Source organism: Cnephaeus nilssonii (genome assembly GCF_951640355.1).
Source record: "Cnephaeus nilssonii genome assembly, chromosome: 3".
NCBI classification, from domain to species: domain Eukaryota; kingdom Metazoa; phylum Chordata; class Mammalia; order Chiroptera; family Vespertilionidae; genus Cnephaeus; species Cnephaeus nilssonii.
In genome coordinates this window covers 69,517,218-69,538,295 of record NC_137074.1, presented here as the reverse complement: position 1 = coordinate 69,538,295, position 21,078 = coordinate 69,517,218, and the positions used below count along the sequence as shown (strand labels likewise).

Here is a 21,078-nt window from a genome sequence, read left to right as displayed (position 1 = left end):
CCCATGCATACTGGGACACTTAGGAATTTTTTACATTCTCATTTATGCTTGATCTTATCCTTATTTTTAAATTTAACCATCTGGTATATATGCAGTGGGATCACATTACCATTTAAATTTGCATCCCTGAATATTAATAAAGTTGAGTAACTGTTTCATATTTATTGACCAATTCAAGTTTTCTTTTTTAGGTTGCTATTGGAGATCAGTATTTTTTCTGACATATATGTATAAGTTTTTAAATAATATATTTTAGATAAGAGTCCTTTTTTTAATATATGTATTATAGAGAACTTTTCCCACACTGTGAGTTGTCTTTTCACTCTTATTGGTGGACTCTTCATGCAAAGAAACTCTTAATTTTAATGCAGTCCTACTTATCAACTTTTTTCCTGTATAATTGGTGTTTTTGTTTCTTGTCTAAGAAAATCTTCATCTATTCCAAGGCTGTAAAAGTATTCTGCTAGGTGTTTCTTCTAAAAGATCATAGTTCACTGTTTTACCTTGCACATTTAGATCTATAATTTTTCTGGAACTGATTTTCTCATTTGGTGTGAGGTAGGGGTCAAAATTCAGTTTTTTCCCAAATGGATATTCAATTGACCCAGTGGCATTTATTGAAATGACCATACTTTTAATACTGCCCTGTTATCAGTAAGATCCACAAACTAGGGGTTTGGTTTTGGACTGTACTCTATTCCACTGGGCCAGCTAACTACACTTATAACAATACTGCACTGTCTTAATTACTGCAGCTTCATATTAAATCTTGTTATCTGGTAGTAGTATAAGCCCTCCAACTTAGTTCATTTTTTTTTTTCAAGATAGTCACAGTTATTTTTGGACCTTTGCATAACCATACAAATTTTATAATCACCTTCCCAATTTCCACATACACCAAAATAAGAAAAATACAAAAACAGCCTGACCAGCTTGGCTCAGTGGTTGAGTGTCGACCTATGAACCAGAAGATCATGTTTCGATTCCAATCGGGTTGCAGTAGTTAGGTCCCCAGTGTGGGGCATGTAGGAAGCAGCCAATCAACAATTCTCATCATTGATGTTTCTATCTCTCTCTCCCTCTCCCTTCCTCTCTGAAATCAATAAAAAAACGACAATAAACACTGTAAAACTTGTTATAATTTCGAATAACCTAACATTGTAAACTCTTGCTATCTATATGAACTTGGTATGAACATATTCATTTAGGTTTTTTTATTTCTCTCAATGTTTCATAATTTCAGAGTAGAGGTTTTGTAATGTTTTGTTGGCCTTATCCCCTAAGCAGTTGACATTTTTAAAAATTAGTAAATGATATCATTTAACAATTTCATTTTCTGTTAAACATTTTCTGTATGTATTATGGACATGTCTCTCTTGCCTATGTAGCTAGGAGTGGAATTGTTGTGTCATATGGTATACATGTGCTCAGTAGGCACCATGGAACAGTTTTCCAAAGGGACTAATGTGCCAGTGTATAAAGATTCTAGGAGGGTTCTAGAGTATTGGTAATGTTGTGTTTCTTGATCTATATACTTGTCTATATATGTCTACGTTTAGTTTGTAAAAATTGAGAGAACTGTGCACTTAGATTTTTCCTCATATTATAGTTTTTTAGAAGTTTAAAACAAAGAGTCATGTTTTTACCTACCTTTGAAGAAGAATCAGGATCCTTTCCATTAAGAAGACCTAATACTTGATTAAGACATGAAGAAAAGTGCTCATACCTAGGTTTGAAATAAAAATATACATTAAATGAATAATATTGTAATAACTATGTAGGATGCTAGGTGGGTACTGGAAATATCAGGGGGAAACACTTTGTATATTGTTGTCTAACCACTACGCTGTACACCTAAAATTAAAAAAAATATATCAAGTAAGATTACAAAATTGATACATCAAAAATAATTTATGCACAAAATAAATATAAAATTTAATTGTATTTTCTTTCATCTATGTATTTTGGCTTCTAATATAAAAGTCTTTATAAAGTTTTTCTTAAAACTTGAAGCATATTCTACCACTATGATATACATAAATTGGCTGTCATTTATAAAATGATGAAAAAAAATGACACGTGGTAATAAATAATCACTGAAACTTTCTGTATCTCCATAGCTTTTTTTAAAGGTTGTAAAATTCAAGGAACACTAATATACTAATAAATTAGACAAATACTTATTTATAAAGCATCTACAATTTCCAGATATTAAATTAGGCTCTGCAGATATAGAGGTAAGGAGCAGGGCCCTATGTTAAACAACTCTAAGAGGTACTAGTGGTACCATTCACATTATGTTCTATGTGACTGGTACATCCTAGATTTGGGAGAACAGTGCCCTGTCAGAGAACTCACAGTCTAAGGATGGAGGCAGAAAGACAAAATAATATAATGTAATATAAAATATGCTATAATGAAAATGTATAAAACGCTATGAAATAGGATGGATATCAACCCAGATTTGGTAGAAAGAGGCCTGATCAGGTGAAGCTTTGCAGACTTGAGTCTTAAAGAACAAAAAGGTGCCCTGACCCATTTGGCTCAGAGGATAGAGCACCGGCCTGCAGACTGAAGGGTCCCAGGTTCATTTCCAGTCAAGGGCATTTACCTTGGTTGTGGGCACATTCCCCAGTAGGGGGTGTGCAGGAAGCAGCTGATCGATGTTTCTCTCTCATTTATGTTTCTAACTCTATCCCTCTCCCTTTCTCTCTGTAAAAGATCAATAAAATATATATTTTAAAAAAAGGCATCAGACATATATAGTGGAAAGAGTATTTCAGCCATCCAGATGAAGCACTCCAGATGAAATGGTACATGGATACATGAAATGGCGTATCTAGCAAGTTGATGGCTCTATTTATTGTCTGAAATGATTATACAAAAGTATATACAAAAGAAAATGTGAAGAAATACGGCTGATAGATTGCCAGTCACCACATTTGGAGGGCTATATTGAGAATTTGAATATTCACCTTGAATACAATGGCAGATCAGATATTAAAGGGACATATGGTTGAAGAAAAAAGTGAAAGTTGAGCATATGTATAAATCAAGGAAGTCAACTGAATGGTAGGCACTAGAGAGATAGGAGAAACTGCTGAAAATAGGACAGAATAAGACTTAATGCACAGAATAATGGGATATGTTTATGAACAAAACAGGACATTCAGTAAGAACTGGAATAAACACGGGTAACTTTGCCCATAACATATTTGAGGTAACTGCAATTATATATGATTCTGTGTTTTGTTTTGTTTTTCTGTGAAACAAAGATTAAGGACATCTTCTAAGTGAAAAGTGGCAGATGAAAATAGTAAATATTTAAAGGAGGTACTGTAGAAAATGTGAAAGAAAGCTGACTGGGAATAAATGTAAGAGGTGTTAACTAGATAAAGTTAGAGATCATAAGCATGCAGCATAAAAATTTATAAGGTATGATTTTTCTCAAGCTTCGATCAGGAACTTAGGGATTAAGTTAGACTTTGGAACAGGAATGTTTTGTTAAATGGTAGAGCAAATACGTAAAGGTCAATATAATTTTATTTCCAGAGGGGACTCTAAGGTTCTAGGTTAGACAAAAAAGAAAATAGATAATGCAACTGAGAGATATCCAGAAGTGATTAAGCAACCACTTAGTAATGTTAAATCAGATTATCTTTCTGTCCTAGAGAGGTATACTCAAAATAATTTTTCTGCTTACTCCAAAGCTGTTAAATAAGCACCATTTGGTGGTCAGAATGGGTATTACATAAGAATATATTGGGAAGATTCTTAGAACAGATAAGAGAGGGCAGATAAAGGGAGGGCACTCTGGAAGACAGTTCTCTTAACTGCTGATGCTTAAGAGAAGAAAATATAAAATGCCAATGTGAATGCTGTTTGGTATTACAAAGTATCATTAACTATATGAGTAGTGGTCAACCTTGCCCTAGTGCTTAGCTTTTGTTCTTTTTTTAACTTCTAGATTCTATATTCCTTAAGGTTTAAGAACTATGTCTTCATATCCCTGCTTCTCCTCCCCCACACTTGACCATAGTAGAGCTCAATAAACATTTTCTTGTTTCTGAATGGTTTGTTAATTTAACTCTTAAAAACAATTTCAACAATGTTCTAACTTAGGATCACACTACGAAAACTTAACTCAAGACACAAAAACTGTGAGCTCTCTGGAAAACAGTTACTAATCAATCTCAAAACATAAATAATCACATGAAATGCCATTGAAATAGAACAGACATATAAACATGTGTTCTCATTTTTACCTTATAACACACTAGAGGCACCCACTGAAGGAAATACCCATTTTTATAAAAAAAGAAAACACAAAAAGACAAACTGGAAGAATATAATAAAAATATTCTTTAAAAAAATCATCATGTTTAAGATTTAAAACTGGTTTTGAAACAGATTAATCATGGTGTGTACATTTTGGAGACTAATACAACTTTATTCATCTAAAGCAAAGACTGAAACATACACACACGCCCTGTTATACTTTTACACTTCAGGCCGGGAAAGCAAAAAGAATGGGAATAAAGCACATAGAAATATCCTTATTTAATCTATTGTGAATCAGTAGAATTCAATCTAATAAGGCAGTTTTGGTATTTTTAAGTCTTAAAATTTGTCAGAGAGCCATACCTGGTAAGATAATCAGCAATTTTAGGATTCTTAAGGAGATCCATCAGTAGGTCAACTGAATACTTTCTGGTTAGTGTGCCATCACCGTTTATGAGAATATTAAAAATTAGCTGAAAAGTCTGATGAATGTTTCGAGCATGGAACAACTTAAAAACAAATTAGGGAAAGCATATTATACAAAAAAAAAAAAAAAAAAAAAGTTAAGTTGAAATCATCCTAAAACTTAATAAAGAGGCTCAATGACTTAAAATATCAGAGAATAAAAGTTCATAATTATCTTAAAAAATAGTAACAAGAAATCATATTTACCTTTTCCCCAACCTCTTCATTTAATGTCAAACTGGATAATATTGAAAGTGCAAACACAACTACAGTTAAACTACTATGGGCCAAGTAGCTTATAAGAGTTCGATAAAAAGATTTCACATTATTCTGAGGAAAAAGAAATTTAAAAATTAAATTAGAATAAAAAGTTGTTTTATATTTGAGTTCAAAAAGCATATCTTCCACAGGGTAGGTAAACTTTTATTATTAAACATTCTTAACAACTTAAGAGATCATTTCAAGGAGAGGATATTTTATATATTGTGTACAGTAGTATCAATAGGCACAATCTTGGTGAAGAACAGTTTAGATATGGGATTAAGAGTAAAAGTTTAATAACCCCACCTCAAAATAAGATCAGGTCAGAATAATCCAACATAAAGAAATGAGGTATTATTTAATTTAAAACTAAACAGGTAATAGATTGCACAGCAGGGGAACTGTTCAAAGCACCTTAAAGAATCAACAAACTTCCTAGATTTAATACATTTCTAATGGGTCAGTTAAATGCATTAGTGTGCCTTCACTTATTGCAAGTACTGGAGCGAGGCATTTACTGATTAATCTTTCTGGTGGAGTTGACACTGATTTTGTGGAAATACAAAGACTGGGGTAAAAGGGATTGCCTATGATGTGCCTTCCTTCTATCAGCTCAAAATAATTCAGAAGGAAATCTTTTAGTATTCAACACTTGTATTAACCCTTAACATCTTAAATACAACACATATGAAAGCTGGAATAATTCAAATTATTTATATGTCAATTTGATTCTTCATTAACTCTGATGGATCAGCTGGACAAGAGAAAAATGAATGAAATGTTCTTGAAACATAGAAGCAACCACAAAACAAGAAAGAAACATCTTATAAAATTCTTACCAAAGTCTTTATGTGTGTTTGAACTGAAAGATTGTGTCGACAAAGATTTGCCAATAATCCCAAACAAGGCATTGTTAACTCATCTTCAGAAGACTGACTGTTATTTAAGAAAAAGAATAAAAAAATAAAATCATTAAATTCATTTTAAATTATTCAAAATTTATGCATATAAATTCCTCTTTGCATGCAAAAAGAAAAATCTGATTAACATGTGAAGACCATCAAGCTTTGAATAGTATTGCCCACTTATTTCATGTTTTGAAACGAAACTATCCTATTCAATTGCAGCATAGAAATATGAAAACATGCAAAGTGAAATAAGTCAGTTAGAGAAAGACAAGTATCACATGATCTCACTCATGTGGAATCTCATTAACAAAATAAACTGATGAATGAATCCAGAGACATGGAAGCATGGAAAAGAGTGCGGAATCTCAGAAGGAAGGCGGAAAAGGGTGGGTGGGTGGGAGGTAATCAACAACAACAACAATAACAATAAAAAAAGAAATATAAAAACAACTGTCAGAGTGACCATGTGCTATCTCATCAGTATATTTTCCTATCAAGAAGATTAAATATAAACACAATTTTCAGGGTCAATAATTTCTTTCTGTTCAAATAGTCATTTCATAAATTTTTGTTACAAAAATTAAAGCTGCTTTATATCATTTGATTCTTAAAATTATCTAAGAGGAGTAGATAAGAAATCAGTCTCAGTTTAAAGAAGATGGAAAAATTTAAGAAAAATTGAACTATTACATGGTTTTAGTTTAAAAATAAACCAATAGATTATTTGGTTACATGTTTGGTTGCATACTCACATATGATCTATCAGGAATGTAATTAAGTCATCTATATTTGCACCAGAATGGAAAATTTTGACGTTATATGTTAACTTCTGCAGAAGTTGAATGCACTGAGAATTAAAAAATAGTAATGAATATAAACACATAAAACATATTGCATGCTCACAAACTATAGAGTTCTGTGCATATTCTGAACATGTCACCATTTTAGGAGGCAGAATTTAGAGCAAAAATGTTTCCAATTTTTAAAATGGTTCTCTCTCTCTTTTTAACACGAAGTAATAAGACTACCAGGAACCTTAGGATTCATCCTCTGATTCACACATTCCTATACATCCTATCTTAAACAAAGCATCTTTTCATCAACCTGGTTTACTTTATCATCTTAAAAGTATATGTAGGTTGAAACATATATATTCCATCAATTCTAAGATATATATTTTTTTCACATTTACCATATTTAAAATTTCATGTACGTTTAATTGGCAACACTTTTCTTTTTTACAACTGAATTTTAGGTTCAATAAATTATTATGGGTATAAGAGCTTTGAGTCTATGCTAAATAAGACCAAATCTACAGTATAGCTTCAATTTTGTAGAATGTTTCCTCAACAATGAGACTAGATGCCAACTCAAATTATAATTTTAATGTAAATAACTGTCTAAATGCTGACATCTGTGTTTATAAGTCTGTCAAATAAGTTATAATGTACATTTTTTTTCTTTAGTAATAGTGCTAATGTGAATAAGCTTCCCTTCTCCACAACTTTAAAACAGTAGTACATGTGTGAGCAACTAGTTCTTAAATTTATTAATGGTAAGAATGTGCCTAATCATTCAGTATTATTCCGGCATATACTCTATAAGCTAGCAGTTGCTAACAGATACTATCAATTTTGATCTGAAAATAAGGAAGAATAAGTATGAAGTGGAAAGTACTGTGTGGGTGTATATACCTGCAAAAACACTGAATCACTGTGGCAAGTGCTGCTCCGACATACCACTCCTGCCAACACATTATTCAGGTTATACGTATTCTGAAGATAGTCTCTGGTTTCATTGTCTGCAGCTGTAAATTAAAATGCACAAAACATTATCAATTTTACATATGGTCTTCATGGATGAAAGTCATAATTTTAATTTCTATATCAAATTTACCATTATATAAAAACATCAAATATTATATGACTATTTTACATACAAATACTTTCCAATGCAGAAGTTTAGTCATAGAAATTGTTTGAGCTGGCAAAGAGAAGGGAGTATTAGCTTTTCCTTTTTTTTGCCAATAAACAAATGATTTCTCAATGTAAGCTAAATTAATCTCAAGGAAAACGCCTGCTTGTAGAAATTTTGCTGTTAAATTATTTCAATGCTTCTATAATCTAAAACTGCTCTAAAAATGAAGTCTATTAACTAAAAAATAAAAATTTAAAAAGAAAATATTAAGATCATCTCTTTAACATATTTAAACATTGAAAGTGACTGCCAGTCTCATATAAATGGTTGGTGGATGTTGGAATTAGCATAGCCTTTTTGGAAAGCAATTTAGTAAAGATTGTTAAATTGAACAATGTCTGAATATTCTACTGGGAGTTTATTCAACAAATACTCAAATATTTGAGCAAAAATACAGAAAAATGTATTAATTCTAAAAGCAAAAAACACAAAAAAGAACATACATGAGTACACATCCTTAGTGGAGTGGTTGAATAAATTATATTACTCTACAATGTGGTACAAGGTATCCATTAAAAAGAAAGCATTATGGAAAGACATCTAAAATATAGCAAGTATAAAAGAAAACAAGCAGTACTCTGCAATACCATTTTTGTTAAAAATAAATGAAATTATTTGTTAATATTTTAATCTATAATCATTTGTTATAATATAGAATAAGATCTGGAAAAACACATATCAAACCATTAAGAAAGATCCCCAATATCTTCCCCAAGGTAGAAATGATGAGGAAGGTGGTGATGATGAATAAAGACTAATTTTGTTTTACTCTCTATATCTATGCTAATTTGGTAGTGACTAAGCCACATGTGGTTATTTAAATATACATTAATTAAAAGATTAGGTTCCTTAGTCTAGTACTCACACTTCAAATGCTCAATAGTACTATGTGGCTTACAGGTACTATATTGGACAACAGAGAACATTTTCATCAAGAAAGTTCTATTTTTCTTTTTTAATTGATTTCAGAGAGGAAGGGAGAGGGAGAGAGAGATAGAAACATCAATCATGAGAATTCATTGATCGGCTGTCTCCTGCACACCCCACACTGGAGATCGAGGCTGCAACCCGGGCATATCTGAGCAAATATTGGCTGGGAATTGAACCGTGATCTCCTGGTTCATAGGTCGACGCTCAACCACTGAGCCACGCCGGCTGGTCGGACTGATCCTTCTGGATCACTGTGTGTTTTTTTTTTATTAGCAAGTATGTATTAATTTTATAGTCACACACAAAAATATCTCCACTATACCTCCAAACACAAATTAATAAAAAAGGTAACTATTAAGTGAAAATTTAAAAACTAAAGCTTAAGGTAGGAAAAAATAGAAAAAGCGACACCTACATTTTTTACCCTTAGCTCCAAGTTCAGAATAGTCTATAAAAAAAGGATGATTTATTTGATCATTAGCCATAACTTTTCTGAGCAGCGTATTTAATACTGGCAATACGTGAATGTAGTTTTGTGTTTTCTTAAATTCAAAAGTAGGTCAGCATTTCCGAAAGTGCGTTCTTATTTGTAGACCACTGAACCTGATATGTTTGAGATTCTTCGTTCCAATAATTTTAAGAAAGGATGCATACAATATTCCCATTTCAAGAGATCCACAGAGCAAATAGTTCTGTAAGGTCCTGCAATGAAGAAATCTTTGGAATGTGAACCATTCTCCTAACAATTCTATAACTAAATCTGCCCTTTAAAAACTATTACATTAAAAAATCTTCTAAAAGGTTAAAAAGAGAAATTAAATTACCCAATTGAGATAACAAACTGATGATACTGAAGATCAGTGGTGCATTTATGTTTGGGTCTTCAAGTAGCTCTAGAAGGCAACTCAAGCATTCACTTGGTAATATTTGATTTGACGTAAATAATCGTGTGAGCTTCTGTCCAGAAATTACCTATAAAAATAGTAATTAAAATGTGTTAGTTAAAAACTGGCATCCTTGCGGGTGTGGCTCAGTTGGTTGGACGTTGTTCTGTGCACCAAAAGGTTGCAGGTTCTATTCCCTGTCAGGGCACATGCCCAGATTTCGGGCTCAATCCGGTAGAGGTTGTGCAGAAGGCACCTGATTGATGTTTCTCTCTCTCTCTCTCTCTCTCTCTCTCTCTCTCTCAAAATCAATAAAAATATGTATTTTTTAATAACTGGAAGTTTTCATCTCTTTCCCATTTCAAATAAAAGCTCAGTTCTTCCAAAATGCCACTGCCACACTCCCAATTTCGAAAATTCATACATGCTGATACCTCTGCTGAGCAGATGAATTACCTATCCCTTCTCTCACTGGCTAATGTAATCTTTTGGGTTTCAGCTTTGTTTCCTCCAGGAACTTTTTCTAACCCTCTTCTATCAACTACATTAGGTTTGCCTATTACTCTATCCTACAGTACATTATACTTTTATTTTATAATGTGGCAAACTTTAATGACCTAGCAATATTTATCCTCCCTACTACACTGAACACTCCATGAAGGCATCAACTACAAATCAACACTCTACTACCAATATATTTATTGAATAAATGAATTCTAGTACTTGCATTCATTACTTTAAGGGAGACCATGGAAAGTGAAAAGTAGCTAAATTCAAAGGCTTAGCTATGCAATTAACTATGTGATTATTTCTGCTCCCTCCCCAAAACAATTGCTGAGCCCAGAAATTAGAGATTACCAAAGAGGAATTAAAAAAAAATTTATTTTAAGTAGCCATGTCAGGCATAGACAAATTTTATCTTTGGATATTCCACTTTTTACTCCTTTCTTATAACCCTATAAATCATCTCACCCTACCCCCTCGAAAAGGTAAAGCTGGGATTAAAGGCACAAAATAGTTGTCAGACAGCATGTATTTTCAAAATGCTTTTTGAATGTTATTCATTAATAAACATATATTTTCTATGTAAATGGAAAAACAATTAGTTACTTTATAATTAGAATAAATTTGTTCTAAATGTTTTTATTTTTAAAAGACCAAGTCTCACCTGGAGAGCATTATGCTAAGTGAAATAAACCAGTCGGAGAAAGATAAATATCATATGATCTCACTCATTTGTGGAATAAAATTAACAACATAAACTGATGAACAAAAATAGATCCAGAAACATAGAAGCATCGAACAGACCCTCAAACCTCAGAGGGAAGGCTGGGAAGGGTGAGAGGGTGGGAGGTAAGAGATCAACCAAAGGATTTGTATGTATGCATATAAGCATAACCAATGGACACAGACAGTAGAGGGGTGAGGGCATGTGCTGGGGGTGGGAGCAGCCGGGGAGAGGTCAATGGGGGAAAAAGGTGACATATGTAATACTTTGGATTTAAATTAAAAATATAAATAAATAAAAGATCAAGTTTCAGAAGGTTGTTTTAGCATCTCTCTAATCTTTCTGTGTCCCTTTATTCCCTCACCAAGATGTCAGTTTTTCTTCTAAAGCTTTGCTGATAAGGGAGCTTCAGAATATCTTTTCCTGTGGATTATGTGTTTTAACATTAAAGTAAAAGTCTGTAAGACTAAAAAATGGTCCAAAGGTGAAATGAGTTACTGATATAATATATTTTGTGATGAGGAACCTTCTGAACACTGTCCTTTTGCCCACTTATAAAGCTAGCCCTCTAGAAGATGAAGACATTTTCTGCTTTAAATATAAATTTCCCTCAGGACTGAACCCGGGTTTAAATAACACATGTACTCTAACATGTAATAATTATTTATTTCAAGGTAAACTTTAAAAACTGCTTTATAAATTTTCTTTTATACACATAGAATGTGTTATGTAAATACAATTTACTTTAAAGATAACTAATACTTTGGCACTTGCTCTGGCCTAGGTACATTGTGTATGTTAATTCTTTTCATATTCATAATAATCTGCAATTTACAGCTAATTATTACAGACTAGAGGCCTGGTGCATGAAATTCGTGCACGGGGAAGGGGGTCTCCTCAGCCCAGCCTGCACCCTCTCCAATCCGGGACCCCTCGGGGGATGTCTGACTGCTGGTACCACTGGCTCCTAACTGCTCACCTGCCTAATAGTCCCCAGCTGCCCTCCCTGCCCAGCCTGGTTGCCCCCAACTGCACCCCCCTGCCGGCCTGGTCGCCCCTAACTGCCACCCCTGCCAGCCTGGTCACCACCAACTGCCCCCCTCCAACAGGCCTGGTTGCCTCACGCAGCCTGCTGCTGGGTCGTTTGGTCGCCCCTCACTAACCCCCCTGCCGGCCTATTCACCCCACGCAGCTTGTTTGGTTGTCCATTCGGTTGTGATGGTCGCTTAGGCTTTTATATATATAGATGAGTAAACCAAAGCACCAACTACAGTAGCTTAATTGGGATTCATTGTTCCTGAATCAATGCTCATAATCATTACATAAGATTGGTGCTATGAAAAGCCACCAAGATTGAGACCAGTTCAGCTCTCTCAATAAAAAAATAATTCAAATCTCATGTTCTGCCTGGGACTACAAAGAAAAATTAGCGGAAGTGCAGCAAAACAGAAGAATGAATTGTCAATCTCCTTTCACAGAATAACAATCTCTCTTTGTATCTTCAGATGCTGCTCTCATGAGATCTGCACAAAGATAGTCGCCATTAATATCATGAAAATGGTCAAAATTTAAAAATCTGAAAACACCAAGGATTGCTCTGGATGAAGGATGGCAATTTTCACATATTGCTAGTGCAAGGGTAAAATGGCATAACTCTGTGAAAAATTGCTTGGCGATTTCACCTGAAATTGAACATAGCTGTGAAACCTAACAATTCCACTTTTAGGTATATAAAATATATGAATGCACATATCAACAAAAAAAGTATGAAAGTACTTACAACACATTTTTCAAATTCTACCCAGAAATGGAAACAACCCAAATGCCCATCAACAGAATATAAATAAACTGGTGAATTTATAAAATGGAATTCTACAAAGTAATCAAAAAGAGTAAAGCTAGCCCTCTTGAAGATGAAGACATTTTCTGCTTTAAATATAAATTTCCCTCAGGACTGAACCCGGGTTTAAATAACACATGTACTCTAACATGTAATAATTATTTATTGCAAGGTAAATTTTAAAAACTGCTTTATAAATTTTCTGTGCAACATTAATGTGCAACATTAATGAATTTCAGATTATATTGAGTGAAAGAAGTCAGATACAAAAGTATGTATTGTATAAGTTTAGTTAGTATCTGAATTTTGTGAGAGGGGACAATTGAAAAAAAACCATTAGAAATATTCTATACTATGATACAGATGGTAGCTACTTGAGCATACACATATATTAAAAAAAAACAAAACTCTGGCTCATCCAGGAGGTTGAGGTTCAATTCCTGGTCAGGGCATTTGCCTGGGTTGTGGACTGGATCCCAGGTGGGGGGAGTGCGGGAGGTGACCAATCAATGATTCTCTCTCATCATTGATGTTTCTAACTTTCTCCCTCTTCCTCCCTCTCTCAAATCAATAAAAACATTAAAAAAATTATGAAGCTCTTTCTTTAGTAAGATTATTGCACATTATACACTAAATGTATGTTATTTCTCTAAACGGTAGAAGATTTTTCAGTAAATCCCTTGAAAGTCTAGTAGCAAGTCTTTAAGCCTCATATTTCTCTAAAGTCTCCTTCAATTCACCATAACATGGTGCTTAGATTCACAACATACCTGTTTATTCTCAAAGATAGGTAATGTTTCAAATGAATATTTAAAATAGTTAATTCCTTTATCTTAAAATTAAACTAACAACCCTGCTTATTTTGTGGCTTTGTGGATCTACTAGCACACTGTTCTATCCTAATTGAGAAGTAAAGTATTAGCATTTAACAACTAACACCTTCATCATCATAGGTTTGCAGAAATTTGTTGAGGTAATGAATGAAAAAAAAAAAAAGTACTTAGGAGATGGGCACTGAAGTAGTAAGGAGGAGAGCACCAATGAAATTTGAGAATGAAGACACATTTAACGCACTCCAGTTGCACCAAAAACTGACATTGCTGTACCATTAATAGTCTTCTCTTTGTCATAGTTTGCTAATCTTTGGTAATTTAAGCTTTTATCACAGGGTTAATATAACAAATAGAATCTATTTTAAAATTATGTTCAATTCCATGTTAATAGATGCAGTTACAGAGAGAATTAAAATAAGATTTGATTGAGCTTAACTATTTTTTATTAAAACTGAGGTCAATGTTATTTGGAATCCCATTAATTGCATAATAAATGACAGCAGATTAAGAGCAAAAAAAGTTATAAATAGAATAAGTACTCTAGACACAAGTCAGTGGGAACTAATAAAAAAAATGAAAGCCAATTCAGTATTTTAGGATTGAAAAATTGTTTTGGGAAAGAAAAAAGATTATGATTATTAGTAAGTGAAATTGCTTCTTAATCCAGAGAAAGTTGAAATAATATATTTCAAGTTCGAGTTAAAATAAAAGCAGTAAGGAACAGGTTTAGATTGTAAACTGCTTAAGGGACAAGGGATAAAACAAGTTTTAATCATCACTCCCCATCACCTTCACTCCCGAGAATTACTGGATATTGTCAGAACTGTTACCAGGGGAAAAAAAACAAAAGAAAAAGGGGAACATATGGAATACGTTCAACAATAAACATTTAAATTTTTTTTTTTAATAAAAGGGAAAAGGTACAGGTTTGAGCTCTCTCCTCCACCAACCCCAAACCCAGCCTAAATCCCCCACCTTTGGTCCCACCCTCCTCCCTCTTCCTAGGACCTTCAGTAGCCACCGCTCCCCGAGGAGGCAACCGAAAGAACCAGGAGGGAGTAGGGGGCGGGGCAGCAGAGGGTGGGATGCCGGGCTGACCCTCACTCGCCTTCTAGACCAACACAGAGACAGCTGAGGAAGGGAGAGGCAGCCCTTTCCTTCCTACACTGGGGCCGCTGCACCCTGGCTCCCCCGTGCACTAAATGGTCCTACAGGGAAGCCACCTCGCCCTCGCCGCTGGAGCCCCTCACCTCCAAGTGCCGCAAAAGCTGGGTCGCGTTCGCCTCCGACTTAACGGCTTTATACTGACTGATGGTCAGGAGCAAGGACTTTAAGCAGGCGGTGGAGTCCATCAGGAACCGCCACGGGACTGCCAGGGAGTCACCACCACCCGGCCAGTTTGGGTTTCCAGTTTTCACCGCGCTTTTTTTTGGATTTTTTCGGCCCCACCCCCTCGCTTCCAGGAACTTCCGGTTCCGGTCTAGCTCCGGAAGTCCTTAGGACTGAGAGAAGGGAGGGAGTGGGGGAGAAAAAGATGGAAGGTACGGGATGAGGGGCTGCGAGATCTAGGCTCTCGAAGATTCCGTGACGTGGGTTAGGAGCTGTCCTTTCGGACACTTTATCTGAAAAGCCGCGAGGTTTCATCTTCGCGATCCCTTAAAGACGAGGAATCTCGCGAGAAATGCGATTGCCGCTCTCTGGGAAGGGGCGGTTGGACGCAAGGGGTCCTTGCGGGACAGCGCGCCGTGTTTTCGTTTTGAGTCCTCGGCCTTCACGCCGGGTGGCCAGTTTTTCCTTTGTGCACTAGCGTCTACCTGAGAAATGGTCGCTTCCCCCTAGAATAGAAACGGTGAGGGGTTCTGAGGAGGAGAAACGTGGGCCCTAGATTTTGAGGCGGCCTGGCAGGGGTGTCGATTTAAAATCACAGGTCCACCCCTTCTACCCAGGCATGTTCGTTCCTCACTGTAGACCTGTGGCCGTTGGGATTTTGTGGCAAGTTACTCGTGTCTTTACGATTGTCGTCAAACTTACTTGAGAAGGCTACCGGCGAGTGACTCCTGGGCCAGATATTGCTCCGGGGGTGTTCTTAGCGTCAGTTCTTGTAAGTGAAGATGCCTGTTTTACCTAGCATGACTGATTGATTGTTTCACAAGTCTCCGTGTCTGTGGAAATGGCACAGTCGTTTGCGGTTTTTGATCAAAGATCATTAATATTGTGCATGTGTATATCATGGAATGAGTCGAATAGCTGTTTCTGGAGTTTTTTGCCTAATGTATGCTATCGCTGAATAAAGCTTTAAAAACCACTTTGGAGAAAACAGCAGAATAGGGTGCATATCCTTTTAATTAAACTGCTTGTCAGAAGTCATGTTTTTCTCAATTCAAATAAAGTTGGTTTTTTTTTTTGCATCACTACATTTTAAAGACAGGATCTTTATATTAAAGTCAATTTTAAAATTCTGAAAGCTTAAATAATCTAGCCAATTGAGGCATGCATGTAAAAATAATTGGGTAATTAACATATTTATGCATTCACTTATTTTGCCAATAATTATTGAGTGTGTAACATGGACTAGACATTGCCAGTCAGGGGACAAAGTATCCCCTGCTGGGAAGGAACTGTCTAATATGGGGAACATCCTAAATGGCACCTATGAAATTCACCACATAAATTAGAGGCACCATGCAGTTACAGTAGTTCCCTGGAGTGGAGTCACGTGAGCTGCTTACAAATCCCAGCTCTTCCTTGTACTGAGTGACCATAGGCAGAATCTCATTGCCTCAGCCTCTTCATAAGGTAAAATCTAGCAGACAGTAATACTACCTGTTTCATAAGATTGTTCATTCAATAAATAATTAGAGCCTACAATATGCTAGGCAGTAGATTCGGTGAATAAAATAATCCTGTAAATAAAATCCAAACATTACATTCTGGTAGGGAAATGAAAAACAATATATAATAAACACAATAAGGAAAATGAAGTGGAAAAAATAGAACAGATGAAAAAAACTTCAGAGAAAGGTGTCATAATTTTCCGTCACACAGTAATAAACCTATTTGCTGTGCTGTAAATGTTTTATTCAAGATTTTATGTCTATGTTCATGAGAATTAAAAAATATTTTCTTTATTCTCTCTTGGAATTTGGGTTATATGTTATTTTTGAAAAATTAATTGGAAATTTTCCATCTTATTTTTCCCCTGTGCTATAGAATAATGAGAATCACATAGGAATCATCTGATCTTTGTGAGTTGTACACAACTGACCTATAAAATTAAGCTTGAGAGCTTATTTAGTGGTCGATCTTTAGAAAATATTTGTAATAAGGTTATTGATTTCATAATATTTTTCTATTTTCTTTTTAAAAATATATTTTATTGATTTTTTTTTTTACAGAAAGGAAGGGAAAGGGATAGAGAGTTAGAAACATCGATGAGAGAGAAACATCGATCAGCTGCCTCCTGCACACCCCCTACTGGGGATGTGCCCGCAACCAAGGTACATGCCCTTGACCAGAATGGAACCTGGGACCCTTCAGTCCACAGGCTGACGCTCTATCCACTGAGCCAAACCGGTTAGGGCATATTTTTCTATTTTTTCTTGAGTTGATTTTGGAAATTAGAAATTTTTAGCATGCCAACTCCTTATCTAGATTAAAAAATTACTGATGTAAACTTGCATCAGTATTCTAATAATTCTCAGTACCTCTTTGTAGTTTTAAATTTCCTTTTCATCCTAATGTTATTTCTCTCTTTTCTTAGTTGGACTTTACAGCCATTCGTCTATTTTATTCAGTATTTCAATAACCAACTTTGGCTTTATTCTTGTTTTGTTTTATTTCCAAAATCACATTTTACTTTTTAGTAATTCCATTCATATACATAGAGAAAAACAGAGACCCTATCTTGACCCAATGGTTGTCCGCAGGGATCAGTCTTGTAGCATCTGGGCTGCTCTTGACTTCTAAAGGAGAACTTGAGGTTGGCAGAGAAAGCAATAATCTACACACAAGCTCACCCCTTACTTCTGCTTTCAGAGGCCTTTTGGTGTGCAGAAGGATGGGAGGCTTCATTCTTTAAATCAATATTGAGTGTTTAACTGTGCCAGGTGTTCTAGGCACGAGGGATAAAACAGAGGGCTTAAAAAATTTTTTTTCTGACTTTGTAGGGCTTGCATTCTAGCGGGGACATGAGACCAAATATAAAACTAGATTATTCAATATGCATAAATAGGTAGAACAAAAGTTTCATTGGCCCAGGTTCTAATGATTAAAGGCTAAGAAAGTGGTATAACTGGCAAGAGGTCTAAGTGTGGGGTCATTTGGATACCATGTCCTCACTATGGCTAAAACAATTCAAATACTAATATTAAATTGATTTTATCCTTTATGCTGGTCCAGAAAACAGAGTCTGTACAATTAATGCCACTTCTCATTTTTCAGAAATGTTTATCTTCATCACAAAGCCACAAAACCTATATAAACCAAAAGTACTCTCCCTTTACAATTATTCTTCCTGTTTCCTTTCCCAACTGTTAAGTATTAAAAGTCAGGTAATCTCTAAAAGATTTGCCAAACCATAAAAAAACTTTCTCACTTTCAAACAATTTCTGATTTTTTTTCCTATACATTTTACAGAATTCAACTCAAGGTTAAGAGTACAAGGTTTGGATATTTTTGGTAAATGTTTTCCCTACCATTTTTATTAATATTATTTTAAAAATATACTTTTATTTATTTCAGAGAGGAGAGAAGAGGGAGAGAGAGAAGCATCAATGATGAAAGAATCATTGATCGGCTGCCTCCTGCACGCCCCCTATTGGGGATCGAGCCCGCAACCCGGCATGTGCCCCTGACTGGAATCGAATGCGAGACTCTTCAGTCCACAGGCCAACACTATCCACTGAGCCAAACTGGCTATGGCTTCCCTGCCATTTTTACATGTAATTTCAGAAGGTTGTCATTTTGTTTAAACACAAGTACTAACCATTGTTTCTGAGTCCAATTTTTTAAAAAGTAAATGTGAATGTTACATACTTTTATTTTATGTTAAGGTACAGTAATCATTTTTAATTACAACTAATATATATTGAAGACAACCTTTATATGTCTCAATTTTACATTTCTGGTCTTTCAGAAAATAGATATTATCAAGTTCATGAAATGGGTAGATATCTGTTTCCTGAATTGAAATGTGAAACTGTTTTCTAAGACAGTGGTACCCAGAGTAGAGTGCACATCTCAAGATATGTGAAAATATCTATTGGGGTGTGGAACAAATATTAGAACTTTTATTTTTACTTATTTTAATTTCATTCTTTATAATATTATAGCTGTAGTTGCATATAATTGATAGGTGAATTGCTGTCCATTTATATTAGTGTATTATCAGGTTTATTGATTTAAAGATAATGTGATCAAATAATTGGAGACTTTCTCCAAATCTTCAACTTTGACAAAGTATTTAGACAAGTATTATTATTCATTTCAGTATCAAATATAGTATCTGGCATTGTTCTGAATTGTTTTGTTGAACAAATGAATTCTCTTAGCAAAAACTAATGTGAATAGTATACTATGAAATATTAAGATGCATGATTGTCTTTTTAAAAATAAATTTTTATTAATTTTAGAGAGGAAGGGAGAGGGAGAGAGATAGAAACATCAATGATGAGAGAGAATCCTTGATCAGGCTGCCTCCTGCACGCCTCACATGGGATGAAACCTGCAACCTGGGCCCTGACTGGGAATTGAAACCTGACCTCCTGGTTCATAGGTCGACGCTCAACCACTGATCCACACCGGCTGGGCAGCATATTATTTTTACAGTATCACTTACTGACCAGTGCAGTCATGTAAATAATTTTATTTCTGAGTAATTATTACCTAGTTCAGTACCTTAATTGTACACTAAACATATATAAAGTAAAATATTTCACTTAATGGTACATAGTAGAAAGAATATGGAATTTATGGTTGGTGAAACTTGGGCATGAATTTCTGGTCTTATTGATACATTAGCTATGTGAACTTTCTAAGCTTTAGTTTCTTAATTTTTAAAATGGAATCTTCTATCTATAATAATAAAAGGGTAATATGCAAATCGACTGAACCGCTGAACACAGAATGACCTTCTGGACAACCACGCTATGACACACACTGGGCCAGGCCAGCCAAGGCGGGTGCCATGCGATTGGTTGAGGACCCCAACCCCCATCACTGACCACTATCGCCCTGCCCCACAGAGGGAGGCCCAGGCTACCTGGCCAGAGGCGCTGCCAGAGGGTGCTGTCCTGGCTGAGGGACCCCCCGAGTGCATTGGGCCTCTAGTACAGTAATGTTTATCTTTCAGAGTTGTGTGAAGATCAGATGTATATTCATTATACACAGATACATAGCCCAGAGCCCAGCAAATAGGAGCTATTGAAAATCTTATTTTCATTGAAATCAAGTTAATGCACCCTGTTAATTTTTCTTGGTTAATGATCAGCTGAGGATATTTTTTCCATTAATTTTTAAGGGAAAGTGGAAGGGAGGGAGAGAGAGAAATAAACAATCATTGATATGAAAGAGACACATCAATTGGTTGCCTCCCACATGTGCCCTGACCTGGGCCAGGTACATGTCCTTGACCGGGACTCGAACCCATAACCCTTTGGTTTCTGGGTTGATGCTCTAACCACTTAGCAATACTGGCCAGGGCTGCCTCCCATTAATTTTATATGAATGTAAACTCTTTATAACTAAAAGCTTGATCTACCTTCTCATCTAAGCTCTTCTTACAAATATATGTCTGTCTGTGATAATGAGGGGCAGTACTTTTCTCACATGGGTGGATCAAGTTGGATTTGGGTAGGGTGCTTTGTTATTTGTGGTGATGGAGTCAAGTACATATTCATTCTCTGATTATCATCCCTACATGTATCATGTCTCAACATCCTGTCTTATTTCCTTTTGTCTAACAGCTGTAATGACAACATAATATTTTTAAGATGTTGAAAATATTTCACTTTTGCAGAATTTGCTTAGGGGTAACAGATGCTCCTTTCAACAGTTCATAGCTACATTTTTAAACAATGTTGTTTTGGCAGTGCTACCTGTAAATAACCTGAAACTGATGGATTTTTTTTCAGGTAAATCCTAACCTATGCATCATAATTGTAGGTACATTCCAAATATTCAAAACAAATTAATATATATCCTTTGGATTTGCCTTTGTACGTGCAAAAAGAATTGACTGGATAGATATGAAAATAATTAAATCTTTATTTAATTTATGCCAGGATGCTAATTTTGTCAAGGATGTTTCCTATTTCGTCACATTTATAAGGAGGGGGCAGTGGGTATACATTGCAAAGTTTTTGCTTCCTGGAATAAGCTGCCAGGTAGTGCTAACAGTGATCTTTGATAAATGGCAAGAGCTGAGATGGACAATGAATATCCTAATCTTTTTGGGTTGAAAATGTATTCAATT

General features: G+C 35.1%; 2 protein-coding genes across 7 annotated transcripts in view; one reads left to right on the top strand and one right to left on the bottom strand.

Annotated features, from left to right (window-relative positions):
- Window positions 1-15,078, bottom strand: part of CIP2A (cellular inhibitor of PP2A) — a 49,077-nt gene extending 33,999 nt beyond the window's left edge. Inside the window, exons 1-8 of one of the 2 annotated variants that reach the window (XM_079766468.1) lie at window positions 14,858-15,078; window positions 9,647-9,794; window positions 7,610-7,722; window positions 6,668-6,762; window positions 5,847-5,943; window positions 4,954-5,076; window positions 4,645-4,790; window positions 1,651-1,726 (exon numbers count right to left, since the gene is read on the bottom strand). In XM_079766468.1, coding sequence (XP_079622594.1) covers window positions 1,651-1,726; window positions 4,645-4,790; window positions 4,954-5,076; window positions 5,847-5,943; window positions 6,668-6,762; window positions 7,610-7,722; window positions 9,647-9,794; window positions 14,858-14,959 — 900 coding nt within the window. In that variant the 5' untranslated portion in view covers window positions 14,960-15,078. The remainder of the gene's footprint in view (window positions 1-1,650; window positions 1,727-4,644; window positions 4,791-4,953; window positions 5,077-5,846; window positions 5,944-6,667; window positions 6,763-7,609; window positions 7,723-9,646; window positions 9,795-14,857) is intronic. The other variant, XM_079766469.1, reaches the window with a different exon arrangement.
- Window positions 15,079-15,155: 77 nt separating this feature from the next.
- Window positions 15,156-21,078, top strand: part of DZIP3 (DAZ interacting zinc finger protein 3) — a 136,633-nt gene continuing 130,710 nt past the window's right edge. For 3 of the 5 annotated variants that reach the window (XM_079766465.1, XM_079766464.1, XM_079766463.1), the window contains exon 1: window positions 15,156-15,708. The gene's annotated coding sequence lies outside the window, so the exon portion shown is untranslated. The remainder of the gene's footprint in view (window positions 15,709-21,078) is intronic. The other 2 variants (XM_079766467.1, XM_079766466.1) reach the window with 2 other exon arrangements.